At 63.3% G+C, this 23672-nt stretch overlaps 1 protein-coding gene across 1 annotated transcript in view; it reads left to right on the top strand.

Annotated features, from left to right (window-relative positions):
• LOC119092921 (sorting nexin-32) overlaps positions 1 to 23672 on the top strand; it is a 30903-nt gene that overhangs the window by 6814 nt on the left and 417 nt on the right. The window contains exons 3-6 of the mRNA XM_037215818.1: positions 191 to 315; positions 1196 to 1372; positions 22668 to 22733; positions 23504 to 23597. Of these exons, the coding sequence (XP_037071713.1) occupies positions 191 to 315; positions 1196 to 1372; positions 22668 to 22733; positions 23504 to 23597 (462 nt within the window). The remainder of the gene's footprint in view (positions 1 to 190; positions 316 to 1195; positions 1373 to 22667; positions 22734 to 23503; positions 23598 to 23672) is intronic.

The following is a 23672-nucleotide window of genomic DNA, read 5'->3' on the forward strand; positions in this document are numbered from 1 at the left end:
ATTGTCGATGCGATGGGCTGCTTGGGCCGTGAACATGGAGCCTTGTTTGTCGAAGAAAAGTGGATAAGCTATCACGACCATTGATGTATCGAGCGGAGCGTTGTTGATGCGACGCGTCTCCGTCGGCCGTCGCTCGCTGCCGCGGATCCCCGAAGCACGCGATACGCTGACGGCTGGGCTCCGCTTCCAGGCCTGTCGAACCAGATCAATCACCTGGCGACGGCGCTCAACATCGGCGTCGGCTCCAACGAGGGCTGGAACGGGCTCTACCACAAGCTGAACACACGCTTCTCGGGCGCACTGCAGGAGTACAAGGTGACGGCAGCGAACAGCGGAGATGAGCTTGGCTCTGGCGTCCGACTGCCGTCTGTCCCGGTGCTCTGGTGTGTTGAGCGGACCCGTGTCTCACTGGGCATGCGTGACTGGGCGTGATGTGGGAGGGCTTCAGGCCAGGCCGTTGTGTTTACGCGGGTCGCCTCTGGCATATTTGTAGTCGTGAGACCGATTGAACGATGTCCGCATTCATCCAGTAGAGGTGGGGGTTGGTTGTTCATAAGGAAAACATGGGCAGAATGTGCCGTGTGGTACGTTGCCCAAGTGTTGTAGACAAGTATTGCAAGGCAAGCTTGTGGTATAGAAGCAAACAATTTATTGTTAGTAGCTTGGGTTTAATGATTGGCATTGACTTTGATCTCCACATATCATCAATGTTCAAGTATTTTGCTGACTAACTTGAGCTTGGGCCTGCTGTGTGGTAGTTGGTTGACTTACGCCGACACAGCCTGCGCTTAGCGGGTCTGGTCTAACTCGTGTCATTTATAATGAGCTTGCCTGACATAACCTAACTTAACCCTGACCTGACCTGGCCTGACCTGACCTAACCCTAAGCCAACCTTACCTTACCTTACCTCACCTCACCTCACCTCACCTCACCTTCACCTTGCCTTGCCTTACCTTAACTTACCCTACCTTACTTACCTTACCTTAACTTACCTACCTAACCTAACCTAACCTAACCTAACCTAACCAACCTAACCTAACCTAACCTAACCTAACTTAAGGTTACCTAGCCCAACCAAGCCCAACCTAGCCTAGCCTAGCCTGGCTTAGGCCTAAACTATGCTCACCTTGCATGACGTTACGTATAATGACCTTGGTTGACCTCCACTGACCTCCACCGTTTTGTGTGTGGCAGCGCGGTGTTGACCTGTCGACGACGAGCGCGGATGGCACGTTGGGCCAGACCCTGGAGCTGCACGCCCGGTACGCCCAGTCCGAGTCGGACATGCTGCTGCGGCGCACCGGGCTCATGATCGAGTACGAGACGGCCAACCGCGGTCTCGAGAAGACCAAGGCGCAACGGCGGCCGGCGGTGAGTACCGCGACTTCGCTCAGCTGAGCAGTCGGCTGATGTACATGTGTGGGGCCGTTGGCTCGGTTCCCAGCAGGCGCGCGATTTTTCTGCTGCTTGCGTACTTTTCGGCGTGCGCGACTTCTTTTTGGTGTCAATGCCCGGGACCCAACACATAGGACTGGAATGTGAAGGAATGTAAAATGACCTGCCGGCGCGGCTCTTCATCTGATGCTCAGCGCAAGAGAGATGCCGGACGCTCGAGCGTGCGTGACGACCCGTGCGGTTCTCACGCTGCGCGCGCCTAGTCTAGTTATGAGCTACGTCACGTCCGTTGCCGGAGTCCTCCGAAAATCCCGCATGCATGTGTTGGCGTTTCCCGTGGTCCGCTGAGCACTCCAGTATTTCGTCTCCAGCATTCCGCGCGCGCACATCTTCAACATTGCGCGCGTGCACATTTCAGTATTCTGCGCGCGCGCATCTTCAATATTCCGCGCGCCAAGCTCGGTGTGCATTGCAAAACGACTTCAGATTTTGGAGCGTGTTTTAGTGACGGTGTGGACTGTTGGATTGTGCTTAAAAAAGCGAAAGTTGATGCTTTGATATCTGTTCGTGATTAAAGACGCAGCTAATGTGTTTTTCTTAACACCATTTCGTTTAAAGTATACGAAAAGTGCATCGCGGTTAATTACGCACAGCCTGAGACAGGACGGGCGAATTTTACCACACACGACAATGAAAGATTTTCATTCAGTTATACTCGTGGTCATAAGTCAGTCGGGGTACTTGTGACGCCGTGGAGCAGACATCAGTACAGAAGTGTCGCGCGTTTGCCCTCTGGCCGTCCGCTGGCGAGGGCGGTGGCCTCCCGCAGCTCCGTCTGTGCTCCCCGGCCGGCCGTCTGTGGGGTCGTGCTGTGCGGCCCGGTCGGCCGCCGGCGGTGGTCAGTTCCGCCTGGCTACTCCCCGGTGTCGGCACAATGGTGCCAGGCGCCGGCCGGAACAAACTGGTCGATCGCACCGGAACGGCCCCAGAGCGGCCGGCAGCCGGGCATTATCATTAGTCTTGCTTTGTCGACACGACGGCCCTAAGCAAGGGCCATGTGAGCTAACAATAGGGATACGCCTTACGCTGTTGATGTGGCGCGAATTACACTAAATAGATGGCAGATTGTTTTGTAAGGAACTGTTCACAAGCTCTTTACAAGTGTTGTGTGCTCTCGGACGAAGCAGGGTGGAGCAAGGCGAAGCAAGGTCCGTCCCGGTGGCTCAGTTGGTTAGAGCGCCTGCCTTCCGATCCACCCACCCGTGTTGAGGTGTGTTCGAGGCGCTTTGGGCGCTCGCTATTTGCACTTGACAGATATGGCCTGCAACCGGTGCCAGCGGTCGCGCTAAAGGTCAGTTCACGTTAGAGGGCAGGACGGACCGTATGAGCATTGCGGCACGTTAAACTTTCGCCACTGAATTCTGCCGTCGCCTGGAATTGCGTGATCAGATGGTAGGGGTCGGGGCTCACACAACAAGCACTGCTCAGCGTGAGCTCTGATCCCATAAATCCACCCATTCAAAGAGTTCGGACCAAATACTTGAAAAAGGTGATCTCCGGCACCGGCACACCAGCTGGCGACTTGCACCCTTGTCTCTTTATGATGATGTCACGCATTGCGTTATATTGCGCCGCGACCGCGTGAGGGCGTCACGCCTGATGTGCCTGTTATCGCGACGGCCCAGCGGGCACGCGGCGTACGCGGCGTGGTGCCGACGACGGTGGCGACGCTGTCCGGACGGCAGACGAGGCTCGGCTTGGGCATGTGTTCGCCAGGTGGCAGTGACCGTACCCGGGTTCGGTCGTAGCGTTACTGGCGTTTGGAGGATGAGCGCGGCCGGGTTTTTGGCCGTCAATCATTTAAGGTTGGTGGAAGTTTTTGTCTAGTTGTCTATCGAGTCAGCCCCCAAAAGCCAGCAGCTAACTATTGTAATACCGTTTGAGTTCAGAACAAGGTATTCAGCCATTTGGAGTACAGGTTACAAGTCGCACGCCATGCTTTCGCTCTGGGTGGGACTGGCAGCCATGCTGACTGACCCACCACTTTAAGGGTGTGGGACCCAGTGCGCTTGCGTCCGGTGGGGTGGAAGTGTATGTGCGTGTCGTGCTGATCTCTTGTGATCGGGAGCCGTGCGTACGTGCGTGTGGCGCGACAGATGCGTACATCATCCAATGAGAGACTTTGCTGCGTGAGCTGCGTGCTATGAAGTTCGCTCGGCCTCAGTACACACCATGATACCGCTCTTGGGTCCATCAGTATGTCGGCGGATCTTCCGGGCTCTCTGATAGCAGAGCTGTACCGGCTGTCGGTGCTGATCGTTACATCGATTCTTCGGGCGGGCCCCGTTACACAGCTGAGCTACGCCACCGTCCACCGGCAGTTGACTGCCGGGACGGGTGACTTCGGGTCCGCCGTGTCCCGGGCACCCCGTCAGACGTGATGGCCCTGTCCGCGCGGGCCTCTCCCGATCCCCATGTCCATAGTCGGGGAGGCGGTGGCGCCCGGTCGGCGGCGGGTCCTCACGCGCCAACTGCTCCAGTGTCGCGAGCGAGACAGGGCAGCGCCCGATCGGCGCCGAGTCCTCACGCACCAACTGCTCCAGTGTCGCGAGCGAGACAGGACGGCGCCCGGTCAGCGCCCGGTCAGCGCCGAGTCCTCACGCACCAGCTGCCCCAGTGTCGCGAGCGGGACAGGGCGGCGCTCGGTCAGCGCCGAGTCCTCACGCGCCAGCTGCCCCAGTGTCGCGAGCGGGACAGGACGGCGCCCGGTCAGCGCCCGGTCAGCGCCGAGTCCTCACGCACCAGCTGCCCCAGTGTCGCGAGCGGGACAGGGCGGCGCCCGGTCCATATGGCGCCCCGGACCACGCGCACAGGATCGGCACCGCTCCGTTATGAAACGGACCGACCGGTCGCTGCCGCCGCCGTATCGGCACGGAGGACGATCCCGGCGCATGGGAGCGGCCGGCATGTGACGCCGGCTGGGCCGTGTCGGGCGTGACCGCGATGATCTGGGGGTTTCCTCCGCCGATCGGCCAATTATGCTCCGTATCCACCGTCTCGCGTTCTCAGTTGGCGGGCTTGCCTTCTCACGTTGTTCGACGTCTCTCTGATTTCCCCTGCACGTGCTGTTATTAACCGTGCTTGCTGGTGATGCCTTTCCACTTACCTTCCTTACCCCCCCCCCCCCCCCGTTTCCTCACCGTCTGCTGCACCGGACCGTGTCTGCCGTGATGAGTGGGTCTGCCTCGCGCCCTCCGGCGCCGGCCGGCGCTGGCGGGCCTCTCGCAGCGGCCTCCGGCCGTGGCCAGCGGTTCACCGAGCGCCGGCGGCGGCGGGCTGGGTGACGCCGACAGCCGGCGCTGCGGTGCCGCCAACGGACCCGCACCTGGTCAGCGGTCACCGACGGCCGCTGCGCCGCCGTTCACGATCACGAGTTGGCGCCGCCCGGCCGGCCGACCCGTGCCTCTGTGGCGGCGCGCCGCCGCCGCGGGGGTCAGTGTGCAGGCTGGCGGGAGCGCCGTCGGGACCGCACGCGGACGGCGACAAGAACGCCCGGAAGGCGTTACCGGACCTGGCTTCCGCATCGCGACGGTCGCAGTTGTGTTGAAGCGTGGCCAGTGGTGGGAAAAAGAGGCCGTGGCTTAAAAAGTCGGCGAGCAGATGTCACCCGTGGCTCGTACAATTTGGGAAGCCTCGCAGACCGCGCGGGCCTACTGTAGATCCAGTGGCGCGCAAAATCGGTTGAACAATGCCTCGGCAGCTGGCGGTCGGCGGTGCGTCTGCCGCCCAGACTAATCGGCTCCCGCGGTCCGCGGTACGCGTGGCCGCGTGGCCGGGGTCTGGCTAGCCGTCGGACCGCGGACCACAGACCACCTGCCGGTCTGTCTCCGCCGCAGCCGCCGCCGCTCCGCCGTGGCAGTGAATGTCCGCCACCGCCACCGCCTCTCTGAAGGACCGCGCCAAATTGCCTCTGGAGGACCGTCCTCGCTACGGACCTCACCGTACGGTGCGGACGCCGGAGAATGGGCCGGCGTGACTAGCCCACTGGTGTCGGCGCTGTAGACAGGAGGGCAGGAACCGTCGGTGGTCCCACATCGGCTGAAAGCGGCGAGCTCTGAAGGACCTCGGGCTGAAAGGTCGCCAGGTGTTGCCTCGCATTGTGCGTCCGTAATCGTCGGAATCGTTGATTGATGCCTAGTCACTCTTAGCCAGTGTGTTGTGTCTGCTATTGGTGGGCACCGCCATTGATAAGTCCAACAAAGCAGCAGTTTGGCCCTCTTGTGAAGATGACATGACACCTCGACGCGCTGTTGTCCTGGTGCCATGAGTCAGCGCAGGCGGTTGTCCGGCGCGGTGGTCCGCCGAGCCGTTCCGTTGTAGTCTCAGGCGCCGGGGGTGGGGTAACAGGAACCTCACGTGTGGCTGGAAGGGATCTCACGCGCGGTGGATGAAGGATCCGGCGTGCAGGAATCATAAGGGTTTTGCGTGCGCGGCAGAAAGCCTCACATGCGGGGATAAAAAGATCCACTTGCGAGAGAAGAGATCCTCAGATACAAGAAAAGGAGATGGTCATGTGGGGGAAGGGAGTATGTCCTGAAAAAAATATCGAAAGTATGCCCGGGAAAAGACCTCACTTGTTGAGGAGAACCGCACGTGGCAGGGAAAAGGGGTCTCGCATGCGGTAGATGAGGACCTCACGTGCAGGAGAAGAGAGTCTCATAAGAGGCCCTCATGTGCGGAGGAACAGGACCTCGCTTGTGGGACAGGAAGCCCTCGGCGGACAGGAGGGGGTGATGCACGCTCCCTCCTGTCCGCTGAGGGAGCGGCCCGGGGCAAGAAGCCATTAGCAGTCAGGAGGGGCGATGCACGCTCCCTCCTGCCCACGCCGGGCCGGTGCACGCTCCCGGGCCAGTTTCTCCGGCTGGAGCGCGGCCAATGCAGCGAGACGACCGAGCCATCTCGCTTTCCTCGGAGGCGGCTGACCGTGCGCGGCTCGTGACGGAGCCGGCGGCGGCCGGCGGCGCGGGCGTGCCGCTGCCAGCTGGGCGGGAGCCGCCGACTCCCGGCGCCGCCCACGAGACGGCCGGCCGGCGGCGCCGCCGCGGGAGTGACGCGTGCCGCTGGACGTGGACGCCTACGATGTGAAGTGCTGTGGTCTTCTGGAAATCACTAGAAGTGCATGTCAAATGTTAGTGTCAGATGTTTGGTTTTCAACGGATGATTTGCAACAGACGGACGGGGGTTTTCATGACGTTATTCTTCTGTACCAGGAGCGATATTTGCGTCAAGGGGTAAAGTTGCTATATGTATGTGGTCCAAAATATAGTTCAAATGTTTTACTCAGCGCACCGTGCACAATGTTGGATGGGGATATGCACGTAGGCACATTTGGTAAATTTCCGATAATTTTGGGTGATTTCTGGGCAAGAGATACACAGCTTGCGATTTTGTTCATCGGACAGCTATATGTGCGGATGGAGGGCCCATGCTTGGCACTGGGGAACCACCTCGGAGGAGTACATGCTCCGAGTTATGACACGCCTGTCCAACGGAGGTCGGCAAGCCTGTCCTTGAGGCGTAACGAGCTGTCGGGACTTGTTAAAGTCCGACCACATCGTGGTCGAGGGTCATTAGGCGGTGCTCATGTCGTGGCGGCCTATCAGATCTCCCCTGGTCCGCGCCGGGTAATGCTGCGGAGCGGACGCCCGTCTTGAAATTGGTGCACGCTTCGATGGCGGCGACAGCGGAAGTCATAAACACTAAGCCGCGGCGCGAACTCCGTTGTGTTCTGCTGCCCGCCTCGCTGCATCTGTACAGGGCCGAACAGAGCCAAACAGCCGCGGCATCTGTCGCCAGCGGAACACCCGTAAAAGCGGACTGTCCGTGCCAGCCGGTTGAGCCTTACTCTCTGCGTCGCTGCATCTCTACAGGGCCAACTAGAGCTAAGCGGTCGCAACCTCGACCGCTAGCGGCTTGGCTGTGAAAGCTAATTGTTAGTGGTAGCCAGTTAAACCTGCCGTAGCCAGCTCCGGTGTTTACGGTGTTTGCTGACACCAACCGCGACCTTCTCATGCCTTGCTGCTGTCGACAGGCGAGGCAGCGGCGGCGCGAGCGGCCCTCTCGCTGCTGCATGGCGACCCGTGCTGCCGTCGGTGCCGATCGCCCGGGGGGGGGGGGGGGGGGGGGGGGGGGCTCGTCCTTAGGGTCCGGTTGTCTTGACAGTCCCGTCCGTTCCGCTGTTGCCTCCCGTCTACTACGCTGTTAGGAGTTACCAGGGGTCGTGACCCGGCCCGAGCTCTGGCATGTGTGACATGCCGTTTACAGGCCGTTGGCTGTCTGTGCTGCGCTCAGGCCGTCACCAGAGATCACGATAGCGGGTCACCAGAGGTCACGATACGGGCCAGCAGAGGTCACGATGCGGGTCACCAGAGGTCACGATGCGGGTCACCAGAGGTCACGATACGGGTCACCAGAGGTCACGATGCGGGTCACCAGAGGTCACGATACGGGTCACCAGAGGTCACGATACGGGCCAGCAGAGGTCACGATACGGGTCACCTGAGGTCACGATACGGATCACCTGAGGTCGTTGTCAGCGCAGCTTTGCAGCAGACTCAGCTGCTGAGGTTATATGGCGTCGCCCGTCTCTCACCGCGACGAGAAGGGCGGACACCGCGAGGAGTCGAACCTTCGGCCTCTGGCTTTCCAGCCACCCACTGGTGCAGAGTACACTGCCGGTGCTCCCAACGTGAGTCGTTACGCGTTACAAGCCAGTACGTGTTCTCAACATCCCATGTGGGGTCACCCGATGCCACGAACACGGCATATGGTGCGACGTATGGACATCCTGCTTCTGAATCGCCTTTGACAGGCAATCGGTCCAAATTTTTCCCTATGCCAAACAAGCCGTGTTGGGTCTTTGCAGTTCATGCTACTGACAGTGCTGGCTCCCGTCCACCGGACTCCCGTCCGCCGGACTCCCGTACACGGGGCTCCAGTTGACCGGGTTCCCGTCCGCCCGACTCCTGTTCACCGGGCTCCCGTCCGCCGGGCTCCCGTCCGCCGGGCTCCCGTTCGCCGGGCTTCTGTCCGTCGGGCTCCCGTCCACCGGCCTCCCGTCCACCGGGCTCCCGTCCACCGGGTTCCCGTCCACCGGGCGGGCGGCGCTCCGGCCCACGCCGCCCCACGGACGGGCGGGCGAGGATGGCCTCGTGTGACGCGCCGCGGTCTCCGCGCCCGGCCGCGGGCCTGACCGGTTGCCGGCTGTCTCGGAGTGTGCGCGGATGCTGCTTGGATCGCGCTCGGGGGTCATCGACACGCGATCCTGTGCTAAGGTCTGGTACGTCGCTACACCTTTATTGTGGGTTACACCATGCCGTCACAGCCTAACTGGAGGGTGGGGAGGGGGGGGGGGGGGGGTACCGCGGCGTACGTCTGGATGGCTCGTACGGATTCAAGAAAGTCTCTTGGCGACGTGTGACTGAAGAGTCGCGTTTTTAACATCGGCCCATAGCTCAGTTTTTATCGAAAATAAGGATCAGCGCTGCTTAGTTGTAAACACCTATACGTATTGATGTTTACGTTTATAGGTGTTTACGTATCGCGTTTATAATGCTTCATAAACCGATCGCGTGAAGGTGTCGACTGGATTGTAAGGAAGCTGTGGACACAATGTTGATGAAACGTGGTTGTTATGAAATCCATACCAGTTACAATGCGGGTACGCTGAACAAAAAAGCATGGCCTAGGGCTGGGTGCTTTACCACTGCGCCCACCTGCCTCCGTCCTTCGGCATTCGGGTGTATGCGTGTGTGTGCTGTCGGCCACATGGCGTCGCTGTAAGGCGGGCCGGGGACCGCAGGGGTCGCCGGTCTGACGACTGATCTACGGTCCCCGCGGCCAGCGCTCCCCGCCCACTCCTAGCGGTCGCGGTCGCCGGCAGTCCGCCAGACGGCCATCTGCCGTCCCCGAGCGGCCTGTCGTGGGTTCGCTTGTCCGGTGCCGTTCTGCGGTCTGCTTATTGATGATGCCCGAGTCGTCGGGGATAAAGATCTGTGACCTACTGGGATCCTTATCACTGGTGGTCGTCAGGATTGGCTGCGTTGTATCCGGCGCCATCGCTCACATAGAGCACAGACGGGCGTCTGCGTCGTCAGGGTTGGCTGTGTCGTATCCGGCGCCATCGCTCACACAGAGCACAGCCGGGCGTCTGCGTCGTCGGGATTGGCTGTGTTGTATCCGGCGCCATCGCTCACACAGAGCACAGCCGGCGTCCTGCGTCGTCAGGATTGACTGTGTTGTATCCGGCGTCATCGCTCACACAGAGCACAGACGGGCGTCTGCGTCGTCAGGATTGGCTGTGTTGTATCCGGCGCCATCGCTCACACAGAGTACGGCCGGGCATCTGCGTCGTCAGGATTGGCTGCGTTGTATCCGGTGCCATCGCTCACACAGAGCACAGCCGGGCGTCTGCGTCGACCGCTCGCGTTCGGGCGAGGCTCCGTCTGATGCGGCATCTCGCGGTCGTGAATGAGAAACAACGCGCCGCTGGCGACCAGGCTTTCGCGCTGGTGTGGATGAGTTCGTTTTGCCTGGTGCTTTATTAACACACGATCGGCCGCTGAACGAGACGGCAATAACGGCACTCACCGAGTCGCAGCGCGTCTTCCCCGCTCATGCGTTTTTCATGTTGAGAGCGCTGGTAACTGGGGAGAAAATGCTGGCATCGGCGCGGAGACCGGCAGTGTCTCTCCGCCTTTCGCCGGCGGCTGTCACGGGCTGCGCGGGCAGCGGCGTCCCCCGGCGCCGGGACGCCCTGACGTCGTCCTGTGCTGACGCCGACGGCCTGGCGCCGTGACCCCTCACGACTGCGCCGACCAGAGACGCGGTGAGGGAGGTCACGCCCGGCGGTCCGGCCTTAGGCTGCCCCCCCCCCCCCCCCCCCGTCCCCGGCCCCGCCCCCGCCCCGCCCGGGCCCGGCTCCGGCGGCGGCGGCCGACCAAAGACGCGGTCAGGGAGGTCACGCCCGGCGGTCCGGCCTAGGCCGGCCCCGCCCCGCCCTGCCCGTCCCCGGTCCCTGCCCCACCCGGGCCCCGCTCCGGCGGCGGCGCCGACCAAAGACGCGGTGAGGGAGGTCACGCCCGGCGGTCCGGCCTTAGGCATGGCCCCCCCCCCCCCCCGTCCCGTACCCCGGCCCCGCCCCAGCCGGGCCCCGGCTCCGGCGGCGGCGCCGGGCGGGCCCGGTTGTGGTCCGCACGTGGATGGCCGTGAGCTGGGGCTAGTGGCTCGAGAGAACCGTCGGCAAGGCGCGCACTGACACCCTGTCCCGTTGGCTTGCTGGCGTGAGCCGAGTGGCAGGCGGTCGAGCGTGACCACCGTCCGGATGTTTCGCCGTCCCCCACCACGGCTGGCGTGAAGCTGCGATGAATGGCTGCGCCTCCGTGTTGCATGATACGATCAAGGTGCTTCAGTACCGTTTGCATAACATTAAAAGTGTGTCCTGGTTCCGGTCGTCGGCGGGGCCAGCGCGTACTTAACAGCCACGTTTATCGTGGGCATCGATCGCGTGACGAACGCCTGGTCGGAACCGACGGCGCACCGCATTCGGCGCGCCCGAAAACACAATAAACAGAACAAACAGCAACGAAATGCTTCCAATGCCGTCCGAGCTAATGACAAAATGACAATGGCCGTTAGATTGATGAATACAATGTATACATTAGTAGCGTTTAGTTAGATACAGTCGACAGTGAACTCAAACTTGAGGATAGCCAGTGGTTGAGAGCGGTGGTTGATAGCCAGTGGTTGAGTGAGCGTCGGGACCAGTCCGAGAGTCATCAGTCCGAGACTGGGTCATTACAGCCAAGAAATCACGCCTTTCGAACGCGGGGGTCCGCGTGCCTACTGTCCTGGATTGCGGTCCTGGGCCTCGGGCCAACTTGGCGAGGAATGGCTCAGCCTCTGCCAGTCAGGTCGCGCAGTGGCAATCGGGTGGTGCAGTGAACACCAGCCCTGGTGATACACCATCGGCGGCTTCGCCTGCTCGGCGGCTCAGCGAGCACCAGTGCGCAGCTCGGCCGCGCCGCCGGCACCGTCCTCAACCGGCCATGTAATCGGCCCTTGGGCGCCCCGTCTCACTCGCCGGTCGACGCGCATGCGTGCCGCCGCCACCGCTACCGGCCCGGACGGCGACGGCGCGGCGTCAGTGTGGCGCCGGGCGGCGGCGGCGAGAGTGGCGCGCGACGCTGGTGCTGCGGCCGCGGCGCGAGCATGGACCGGTGAGACCGCAGGCGCGCCGACGACGTGATGAGACGCGAGGCGCTGTGGGGCGGCGGCGGCGGCCGTGCCGCTGCTGCTGGCCGTCAGTGGCGCGGCGCCGGCGCGCCTCGCGCCCGGGCCGGGGCCGGCCTCGCTGGCCGCCCTGCTCTCCGCCTGGGACGCCGACGGCGGCGCCGGCTCTCTGACGGCCCGCGGACTGGTGACGCCGCCGGACGCCGACGGTCTGGCGCTGACGCCGCGCGCGGCCACGCTCCGGGCCGGCGTGCGCGCCGAAAAGGGCATTCTGAGCGTGATCCGGACGGACTCGCAGACGTCGTACATTATCCAGCCGGACCGACCGACGGCGCGGGACGGGGCCGCCGCCGCACAGCAGCAGGACGCGTCCCAGCCGACGGTGCTGCGTGCGGGCGAGACGCGACGCGGGAAGAGGCCGACGGTCTCGCAGGCGCCGGCCGCTGCCAGTTCGGTGGAGAACACAACGGGCGCAGAGGAGCCGCCGGCCGCGCCAGCCTTGCGAGAGAGCGATGGACGCGGACGATGACGATGACGATGGCGATGAGGATGAGGATGACGCTGGTGAGGATGTGGCGAGTGATGATGACGGGAAGGAGGATGAGCGTGTGGTAGAGGGCAGCACACAGGTCGTGACGCCCGTGCGAGAGAGCTCGGATGACTCTGACGAGCCAGCGGGCAGCCATGTGGACGCTGAGAGTGGCATTCAGGTCACGGAGGACGACCTGCCTTTTGAGGAGAGTGAGACTGACGCCGGCAATGTCGCTGCGCCGGACGACTCGACTCATGACACATTGCGAGTGACTTTGAGCCAGGCGGGCGAGTCTGAAGGCTTTGGTGTGGGCGCCGCCGGTCTGGTGGTGGGCCAGCCGGACGGCGAAGGCTCCGGCGCCGCTCCTCTGTCGCTCTCCACAGCCGGCTGGCGGCGCCCAGGCCAGGGAGGGCGTCGTCGATGAGCCGGTCATCAGCGCCGATCTGCAGGCGTTCCTGGACCGCCTCGAGCTAGGCCACAGGGGCGAGCGACGCGAGACGACGGAGCGGGCGCTGCTGCAGCGGCCGGCCTGAGGCGGCACCGACGACCGGGCGAGCTTCCCCAGCGGTGCCAGACGAGCACGCCACGGAACCGTCGCGCGTGCCGGCCTCGGATGCGTCGGAGGCGACCGGCTCTGGCACGCTGCCGGACACATCGATTAGTGTGAGCGGGCCGTCGGTCAGTAAGTACCCCATCGACCCGTGGGACATCTTCAGCAGTTTATTCCGATCGGAGACCAGCACGTCCACCACAACTACCACAACCACCACGACCACTACCACCCACCTCGCCGGCGCCGACGAAGCGTCAGCCGATGCTGGCCGAGCTGCTGCTGCCGCTGCTGGACACGATCGAACGGCTGCAGCGGGCGGAGGAGGCGGCGCCAGAACGTCTGCCGACCGCCGATCCCGCCGACGGCCCGCTGGCCCGAGCCAGGACACCGTGCTAGCGCGCTTCCCGCTGCTGCCGCTGCCGCTGCCGGCGTCTCCATCGCCGCCGCCCCCGTCGGAGACGCCGGACAGCGGCGTGCTGTCGCACCGGCTGGGCCTCCCGGCGGACGGCGGCGCGGCGGCGCGGCCGGTCGAGGTCGAGTTGAGTGCGCCGGACCTGCTGACGCGGCGGCGGCCGGGTCCCGGCGCCCGTCGGCCCTGGCTCGGGCCGCGCATCGACCACCGTACGGGCCTGCCGTTCTACCACCGCGACTCGAACCCGCTGCTGGCCGGCATCGACGAGCTGGAGCAGAAGCAGGAGGTGCACCGGTTCAGCACGCTGGATCTGCACCGCATCAACGGCAGCGAGCCGCGGCCAGCCGCCGGCCTGCCCGTGGTGACGCTGCAGCTGCCGCAGCTGCCGGTCGGTCTGCGACACGGAGAGACGGGCGCGCCCGCTGCCGCCGCCGCGCTGGCTCCGGCCGCCGCCGGCGACCACCGAGCGTGTGCCGCCCATCGTTACCAAGCGAATGACGACGCCGGCGGCGGCGCGGCCCGCCGCGCAGGAGACGGCGGCGTCCGCGGTCGTCACGGAGGAGGCGCTGAGGCCGCGGCCCGCCTCCGAGCAGCCCGGCGGCGGCATCAGTCGGCTGACGAGCACGGAGAGCGAGCTGGAGGCGCTCGGCGCCATCGTGTCGGGCGTCGTCAGCCCGGGCAGCGGGACGGCGACGTCTGCGGACGACCTGGATCCGAACCTGCGCCACCACCGGCTGTCGGCGCCGGCAGCCACCGTCCGGTCCGGTACGGGCCTGCGCGAGCTGGACGGCCTGTTCAGCGCGCCGGGGCCGGAGCCGGGATCGGCGGCGGGCGCCGGCAGCACGGCGCCGCCCGAGCTTGACGTTCCGCCCAGCCTCGCGCCGCCCAGCCTGGAGACGGAGACGGAGACAGAACCGCCGGCCAACGTCACGGAGCTGGGCGGCGCCGCGGCCGCCAGCCGCCTCAGCTCGCACGAAATTGCCTACATCCTGGTGGGCACCACATGCGGCCTGAGCCTGCTGTGCCTGGCACTGGTGACGGCGGCGGTGCGATGCCGGCGCGGCGGCCGGCTGTACGCGCTTATGGCGCGCCTCTTCCGCTCCGAGTACCGCCAGGGCCTGGAGAGCCGAGCGGCGTCGTCGGGCCTCGAGCCGCCACCGCCGCCGCCGCCGCCGCGCCCGCCGCCGGCCGGCCCGGCCACGCACAAGCTCGGCTCCTGGTTTTAACGGCCGTTCCGAGACGCTCGGCTCGGAGACGTTCGGCAGCAAGCTGGCGCTGCCCATGCCGATGCCATACGCCAGCCAGGCGGCGCCGGCGGCCGGCGGCCGTGGCCCGCGGCCGCACGGCTACGGCCTGCGCCAGCTGGTGGGCGGCCTCACCAGCCAGCTCCTCAGCTCGTCCAGCAGCGGCGCCGGCTCGGTGGTGAACACGTCCGAGTGTGACGACACGCCGCGCACGCGCCGCGCCGGTGAGCCGACCGACAGGCGTGGCCTGTACGTCTTCGGCGGCAGGCTATGGCGGCCTGAGCCGACCGACGCACGCCGAGGTTCGGCCGACTCCGGCTCCGGCCGCCGGCACCGCAGCCGCTCGCGGCCGCGCAGTCCAGGCCACGGCAGGCGGCGAAGCCAGTCACGGACGCGCCAGTCCGGAAGACAGGAGGCGGCGCAGTCAGTCGCAGACGCGCAGCGCAGGCCGACGGACCCGAAGCGGCCATTCGCGGGCGCGCACGCCTAGCGAAGAGAGGCGGCGCAGTCGGTCGCGGCCGCACAGCCCGGACCGGCAGCGGCGGCGCGTGGGCTCGCGGGCGCGCAGCCCCGACTACCGCGGCCGCCGCCGGGAGCGGACGGCTTGGCCGCCGCGCTGGCCGCCGCGGCCCGACGACGGCCGCTCGGACGGATCGGCCAGCACCGTCGAGTGGTCCTCCAACGACGAGCGCCTCATCTAGGGCCGGCGGGATGCACGGGCTACTTTCCGGCGGCGACCGCTGGTGCGTCGGCGGCCGCGTCGCGCTCAGACCCCGGCGTTTGGGGCGGGACGGCTGGAGTCAGCGGCGAGGTGGACCGCAACCGAGCTGTACAATGTGTGACTGGGCCTGGCGGCGGCACAGTTGCGCTGTGATGCCGCATCCGTCCGGCCGGCTGGCTCTCGCTGAGCCGAAGGAGGCGGCCTCCTGGGTCGCGTCGAAGCGAAACTTCCCTCCGGTCCGACGTCTCAGCCGGTTCGCTGCCAGCTGACTCAGATAGGGCTTCGCCACGGAGCGGGAGGAAAACGAGGCCGCCGCTGGACTGCCCCCGTCTGGAGGCGGCCGAACGTGGGCACCCACGGCCACCGCATGTGATCCGGGGACCGTGCCGGGGACCGGAGTGCCGAATCTGCGTGCCACCTGCTCGTGCTAGCCCGTGGCCGTGGCCTGGCCGCGGGCGGCGCTGTGTGTACGCTGCGAACATATCCGACGACATGGGGAGCGAACGGTCTGCCCACTGCCTTGTGTTGTTTAGCGTCTGACAAGGTTTGTGATCATGGCAATATTCCTGGTGATGAGTTCCAAGACTGAAGTTCCCTTGCAGGCGACTTACAGTCTGGGCAGGTGTGTGCGTAAGAGGGTGGCTGTATGTTTTTCGTGAATAAATATGTTGTTCGTTCAAGGGTTCGATTCATGGCGATGAATTCTCATTGCTGGCTTTTTTACTCTTTATTTTCACGAGTTACCCGTCGTTCGTGGCCAGAAGGCTAGCCAAATATCATTGTCCACTCAACCTTATTCAGCAATAGTGAGGACATCTGTATTGTGTGTTAGCACATTTCTTTATCTATTCATTTAGTTAGTTCATGTAAACAATCCACAGATTCAGTAGCTAACCAACTACGGATGCAGACAATAAATTTAAAAAACAATAAATGCACATGCGTAAACACATACACACACACACACACTATGACGCTTGCAGAGTTACTCAAGCACGTTGGCGGGCAGGTCGTGGTGAACAGCAGTGTGGGTACTAGGTGAACATGCGCACACTGCTGGCCAGTCCGTGTGCACGGGAACGTAGTAGCTGCGGATGAAAACAGTCAGCTGTTGGGATATGCTGAAGAAGGCGGTTGCAGGTGACATGTAATTGGTTGGGTGCTAAACCGGTGCCCGTCAGTCCAACTGTGTCATGTGCGTGAAAAAAGATCCCGGTCCCGCTTCACTCTCCACAGGGCATTGCCAGATTCGTGGCCAGGGGCGGTTCGAAGCGTCTCCCAGTCCTGTCTAGCGTCGACCCCAGCGGAAAATGACTCCTCCATCGTACGCAATGCTTGTCGTGCAACTGTGACCTGGTATGCGATAGGTTCGATCAGGCACGAGAGTCGCACGTGGCTCGAAACTTAGTGCTTTCATTTTCCGCCGTCGGTGATTTTTGGTGACCCCTCTTTGGGCTACACTGCTCTATTCTGACCAACTCTGCATCACTGCTGTTTCTGGTGTGATGGTCATTGTTCAGCGCCATCTCTCCACAGCTTTCATCCACCTCAGTCTGTGGCGATGTTATCTATCTTAGTGGAAATTACACCGCTTGGGTACCAGAGACCCCAAAAATCCCGTGGCGCTCGTGCGGAGAGAGCGTTAGAGAGCCGTCGAATCTGCAGCACACCTATCACCATCACGTCAGCTGAGACGGCCGTCTAGCCGTCACCTGTCGGCTGTGATCCCATCAGGGACGGCCCTGGCCGATCTCTCGCTGCCGGCCGGCGTCGGCCGACCGCGCTGTGCGGCCGAGCGGCGCCGCCCGGGTCCTCTCATCTGGCCGGCGTCCGGCGCGCCGCTAACGGTCGGCCTGGTGGAGGTGGCGGGCGCTGTGTCCCGGCGCGGCCGAACGGTCCGCCGCGCGCGCGCGCCGCCGCCGCCGCCGCCGCCGCCGCCGGTGACACGCTCCAGCGGCGCCGTGCCGACGGCTGGCACCTGCCGGCCGAGGGAGAGCGGTCACGCCGGCGGCGGCTGGTCCTGGCCGGAGGCGCGCCGGCTGGGCCGGGCCGTCCCCGCACGGCTGCCTCGCTGAGGTCGCCCGCGGGCCGTGGCCGAGTCAGCGGGACCGGGGGAGTCCCCGTACGGGGTTAGAGACCCCCAGCCCCTGCCGCGTCTGAGGGTCGGACCTCATCCTCCCTCGTCTGAGGGATCAGACCTCACCCTCCTCGCCAGGGGTCAGACCTCGCCCTCCACCGCCCGAAGTCATATCTCATGCACCTCCACCAGGGATCATACCTCACCCTCCCCCGCCGGGGGTCAGAGCTCACTCTCCCCCGCCTGCGGGGTCAGATCTCACCCTCCCCGTCTGAGGGATCATACCTCACCCTCCCCCGCCGGGGGTCAGAGCTCACTCTCCCCGCCTGCGGGATCAGACCTCACCCTCTTCCGCCTGAGGGACCAGACCTCACCCTCCCCCGCCAGGGGTCAGGCCTCACCCTCCCCCGCCTGCGGGCCAGACCCTGCCTTGCACGCTCGTGACGCTGTGAAGGTGCCACGGGCCCATGCCACGCGTGCGCCCGCGCTCGTGACCTCTTGAGCCGTACTTGCCCTTGCGCTCGAGGCTGTGCGGGGCCACGCGTGCGAATTCCTGTCCGCAGGCCTGTGAGCATGTATGTGTGCGTATGTTCATGCGCGAATATATGCTTGTGCGCATTTTGGTTTTGACGTTGTTTTGGCAGAGCCTATGGGACATTTATTGTGCGACATCAAAGACGTGTTCCGAGCCTTTCGCCGCGGAACGCGCGCGGCGGGCCGACATTGCTTAGGTTTTGTATCGCCACGTGGCGTGATCTCGTATGTATGATGTTGGAAAGCTGAAAAAGTACGATCTTCTGGAAACTGACATTGAACTTGGCATAATTGGGCCCAACGTACAAGCTAGTGCTTAGCATTGGATCTGTTGTAACGCTCATTCAGGTAGCGTGGACGCTACAGAAGCAGTGGAGCATAAGGACCGGGCATGCGACCGCGTTACGCAATGGCCATGGATGGGTCTCAGAGCACCGTGAAGAAATTACGTTTTGTAAGGGATAGTAGGTTTTTGCGCCAACAAACACGTGATCGCAAGGCATGTTCAGCAAGCTGTGACCATCGACATTGTGTTGTGCACGGCAGTACGAGAAACTAGATAGTATGCGCATCTTGAAAGACTGAAGTTCTAACCAAACAATGCCAGATTAAACTGTCGTTTGCGCTCCTTTGCTTTTTAAAACATCCGTTTGATGAGGGCGGAAAGTTAAAAAATTTATGTCATGGCAAAAGACGATGAAGGAAAAGGTTCGTCCTCACCAGTTAGCGACTCCTGACGTCACACAGGACGTCCGGACGAAGCCAACCGACCCAACGCCACACAACCTGCCGTGCTGGAAAATCCCACGTTCGGAAATAACCGGGACCCTGATGATGGTCTGACCGTTTGGACCTCTCGTACTTCTCTTCGAGCTGTTTGTGCCTGCCGAAATGCATCGTCTCATCTGTGAGAGCATCGGCGTCCAGCATAGCTTTCGAAACAGTTGGGGTTTGTTGGGTGGTGTTTTGCATGTTGGTTGAGGTCATGCATCGGCGAGCTTGGGCACGTCATTATTCTGAAACAGCAGCCTGCGAGCTGGCCTGGTGTTCTCGAGCGTGCTGTTCAGCTTGCGGTGAAGTGTCGGTGTCGGCCCAGGTGAAATGTCGGCCAGACTGCGGGTCAGGCTGTCGAGCTCCGGACGCGATGACCTGGCTGGTCTCCGCGCTCACTTTCAAGGCATCGGCACGGAACCACACGCCGGGGCGGAGCGAGGGCTGATTTCAGCCGAGTAATGCGATTATGAAGCATTGCCTTTCTATCGCTGACCTAGTGCGGAGCTGCGCAGTTTTTTCGTGTAGGAAGAGGAAGATGGGACAATCTGGTTGGAAAAGAGAAGCAGTTTGTAAAGACAAAAACTTCGATTATGTTTACAAGAGATTCTGCAATTTATATTGAACATAACCAAGGAAGATCCCAAGCTCTGCTCGATGCGACCCTCCTAAGGTTTTTGAAAGATACCTCTCCGACATTATGTGCAATCGCGCCCAAATTTTCAGTAGCCCATGGGACATCTATTGTGCGCCACCAAAGACGTGTTCCGAGCCTTTCCGGTTTCTGAGCAGCGGCGTTTTTTAGGAACGGCGCACGGCGGGCGGGGAGGGGGCGGGGGCGGGTGGCAGCCGGCGATGCCGCGGAACGCGCGCGGCGGGCCGACACTGCTTGGGTTTTGTATCGCCACGTGGCGTGATCTCGTATGTATGATGTTGGAAAGCTGAAAAAGTACGATCTTCTGGTAGCTGACATTCAACTTAATTATCGGGCCAGAATTATGTACATATATATATATATATATATATATATATATATATATATATATATACGTAATGATAATGGGCGAAATTGGGTCCAACATACAAGCTAGTGCTTAGCAAGATACGATCTAACAACATCAAAATAGAACCAAGCTAGTATGCGATACTAACTAGTACTCAGCTAGTATCAGCGAGATCTCGTTGGGACCAATCCACTGGTGTTTCCGCTAAGCTCTATCGTGACTGGTTTGGAAACGCCAGGGGGTCGCATCCCTCCTGCCTATCAGTCTGCGTTATGAAAAGCGGCGAATCGGGGCGAGGGTTAGCTGGCGGGACGGGCAGAGGCCACGTTTTGGTATGTGCGCGTGGGGCGAGCCGAGGACCCTGCGTCCTCTCGCCGGAGGCCGACCGTGTGCAGGTGGGCGGGGTCGCGCCGTCTGCTGGGAACGTTCTGCGGTCTGGACCGACTGGGCGGGTCCGGCGCTCAAGGAAAACGCGCCAGCTAGAAGCTGCATGCTGTTCCGGCCCGACCAAGGTGATTCGGTTCCCTCGCCCGGACAGGCGTGATCCCGTCTGTCTCTTCACTGTTGCGTGACCTTCCCAGCCGCGCTCGAGCCCGCGTGGTGGCGTGGTACGGGGCAGCGCGCCTGGTAGGTTGGCGGGCGGGCGTTTCTCCAGGGTAGGCTAACACCCGCTGCAGATTATGACGCCGATAGTGGAATGTGCCGCCGTCGGTTGAAGCTGAGCACCGTTCCTTCATACTCGGTTCGTGTACGGTTTGATGACGCTTGAGGGCGGGCGGAACCGCCTGGCGGTCTTTGTGTAACTGTACACACCTTAAACATATGCAGATTGCATCCAAACACGCCGCCTGCGGGGAGGGCGGGCGGCCCGTCTCCCCGCCGTCCGCCCCGACCCGCCGAGCCGCGGCTGACCTCTGGGGTGGGCTGGTCGACCGGCCGCGCTCGACCCCCGTCACACCTGACCGCACCTTCCGTGCCGGGCCTCTCGGGAGTGGACGCGTGCCGACCTGACTCGGCGCGACCGGGAGCGGGCCGGCGGGGCGGCGCCGACCTGCGCGCCGACCGCAGCTGGGCAGAGCGTGTCGCCTCGCGCGCTTTCTATCGCCGCGCCGGCGGGCCGGGCGGTCGACGTGTGCCGCTTGCACCACGGCCGCGCAGGGCGTGACGTCACCGGATGACGGGTGCGCTCGCTCGCCGACCTGCCGGCGGAAGGGTCAGGTCACGCGACGCGGGCCCGGCGGACTCGGGCCCGCTGTCCCGTGGACTGGAGGTGGTGGACTGTTGGGGCTGAGCCGCGGCGTCTGACTGACAGACTCACGAGTCCCGTCTCCAGGGACCCACGGACTCGTCCTCGGGTACGCCGGAACTTGCCAAGCGTACAATTGTGTAAGTAAGGGCATTTTTGTTACCGCCGGATCACTCTTTCCGTTAATCCTTTGTATGCATTTAGTGGCGGCCTTCCCGGCCCTTTCCCTCCTAACCAGGATCTCTGTCCAGCTGACGGATGTAATCCATACCGAATCACGTGGAACAGTGAGGAAATTGGGGTTGCGTTGACTGCCGTTGTTTGGCCCGGCCGTGACGTGGCTGAATGCGAGCCGGTGTTCCGGCGGCGGGTCCGTCGATCGGCGGAGTCGCCCGAGCGCTGCCGGCCGACAGGACCGCTAACGAGCTTTCGACCGCTTCCGTTCACCTGGGGCCCGCCATGTGCCGTCGATCGCTGGTCACTGAGCTGCAAAAGCCGGGCAGCTGGACGGAGCTCAGGTGCTTGCCGGTGAACAGCGGTGAGCTGACGCACGGGGTAGAACGTGACCGTGCCAAATTATGCGCTGTTCAGCCGGCGTGCGACGAACCCGACTCGATGCAGTCTGGCCGGGCGCAATCGGAGCACAATCAGACAAGGCTCATGGTGTCCAGATCTACCGGACGTGGCATAACTTGCAGAGCGCCCCCCTGAAGCGACGTGGCCTGTCCGACTTTTGTTGGCGAAGGCAGGGGCACAGGACAGACCTGTTGTGCCAACGACAACAATGCCCGGACAAAGAGCACGTGCGTTCCGACTGAGGAGGCTCACCTCAATGTCGACTTTGTCCAGTGGCCCTTTCATTGTTGTTGCGCAAACAACCCTGGCAGCGGCATGACAGCTTGGTCTCACAACAGCTTTGCTTGCAGTTCGGCACGGTATAATGTCGCGTTTGATTACCGAGTGGTGCGCCCGTGAGCTTCAGCACGAGTGCGCCATGGAATTGTCATACTCATGGTTTTAAATTCCCCTGTGTCGGCTCTCATGAGCGGCCCAGTTGCCCACTTCGTGTCCTGCATCGCGAGAACGGCCCATTTTCGTTGATCGCGGCTATTAGCCGTATCCGAGGCTTTTTTGATCGAACCCGACACAGAGCGGAGGCTCGGGCCATGGGAACTCGACCCGGCTCTGACCCACATGAACCACACGCCGGTCGCCCCGCTGGGTGCCCGTGCTGTGCATTAATCGGCGGGCCGACATGCCGCCGCCGGTGCAGACAGTTACGCTGCCCCGTTCGGTCACGCTCGGCCGCCGCTCGCCGGCCGGCGGCGGTGGGTCGGGTGGTGCGCCGCGCCGCGCCCCCGACAGAGGGCAGGACAGGGCCGGGTCACAGGCGGCGTGGCGCTTTCCTCTCCCGCGCTCAGGTGGCGCCAAGGTCGCCGGCCTCGTCCTGGGCCGGCGTCTGACCTGGCTCGGGGGCTCGGTTGGTCCACACTGCACGGTTCAGTGCGCTCGGGTCCTTCGGGTGGCCCCGCCCGTCCCGTGCCCCCTGCCCCCCCCCCCCCTCCCGTCTCCCTGCCCGAACCAGAGCACCCCAATCCGCGGGCAGATGGGAACAGGTGATGTGCCGATGAGGTGCGCTTCACGGGGGTCTTATGTGACTTCTCACCAGTCTGGCTGAAGGCGTCACGCCGACTGGGCTTGCGCGATTGGGGATTCTCATGATTGGTCACCTGGCGCCACCTGGAACACTAGTGCTCGTTGCTGCAGTTTGGCTTCCTTACGTTACGTGTTTGTGTCGTGTGTCCCCTGTCGTCACTAGGACGAGCCGAAGCCCCGCCACGGCCGAAGCGCAGGACGCCCGCTGACGCGTGCTGATCATTTTCGCAGGCAGAGGAGGCCAAGCAGAGGGCGGAAGAGGTCTTCGAAGAGTGCTCCGACACCGCTAAGAGCGAGGTAGGAGAGGAGCGAGGTAGTGCTCCGATACGTACCCCCCCCCCCCTCCCCCGCCCCTCTCCTATGGCCGGCTGCCGCCCGGCACCACCTCATCAGCATGTAGTTCCGCCTGCGGGTTGGTTGCTACATTCCCCGAGCTATGTAATCGCGTTACCAGCTGTGACGTGCGGGGTCCCGGCGGCGCAACATATGCCAGGCGTAAGCGGTGCCCTACTCTGGGTTGTGTTGTCAGCCCGCCAGCTGAGCGATTTGCTGATTGTCGGCGGTCTGTGTGTGTTTTTGCGGCGCACAAGCGTCAGCGTTTGCCCTCTGCTTCGTGGCTGGTGTGACTCAGTTCTGCCGAGTCGACATGCATGACGCTGCCGGCCACCGGTAGAACGGGCGTCGTTCGTCACGAATAGGAAAGTGACGGTTCTGCCGGTCTCCCACGCGGCGTGTGGTCCTGTCCACCGTGCCCTACGCGGGAAGTGCTGCTGTGTGGAGCAGTTGCCGCGTGTGGTCCGTGATACCTTTGCGTGCATACCTTTTGCCATCGGTATCGCTGTGGTCGTCTGCGGTGGTCCGTGGCGGTTCGTGCCGTCTTTTATATTGTATGTCGCGCTGCACCCTGTGCGGTCCGCCTCTGCACGGGTCAACTGTACCCGCCCGGTGTGTCCGGTGAGCAGCCTGTGACCTGCGCCGCGCCCAGCACTACCTGCACCCCGGCGGTGCCGCGCCGGTCTCCGGGTGCCGGCCGGCCGCTGACCGCCGCGTCCCGTCCCGGCCGCCAGATCCGCACGCTGCACCGGCTGCGCTCGGCGGAGCTGCTGGCCGGCCTGGGCGAGCTGGCGCGCTCGCAGATCCACGCCGCCCCAGATCCTGCAGGCCGAGCTCAGCAAACATCTGTCCAGCATCCGTCAGTTTGTCGTGCCCGAGCCGGGACAGCTGGGCCGGCCGCTT

The sequence above is a fragment of the Pollicipes pollicipes genome, unplaced genomic scaffold (assembly GCF_011947565.3).
Source record: "Pollicipes pollicipes isolate AB1234 unplaced genomic scaffold, Ppol_2.1 Scaffold_3681;HRSCAF=4319_pilon_pilon_pilon, whole genome shotgun sequence".
In the NCBI taxonomy this organism is placed as follows: domain Eukaryota; kingdom Metazoa; phylum Arthropoda; class Thecostraca; order Pollicipedomorpha; family Pollicipedidae; genus Pollicipes; species Pollicipes pollicipes.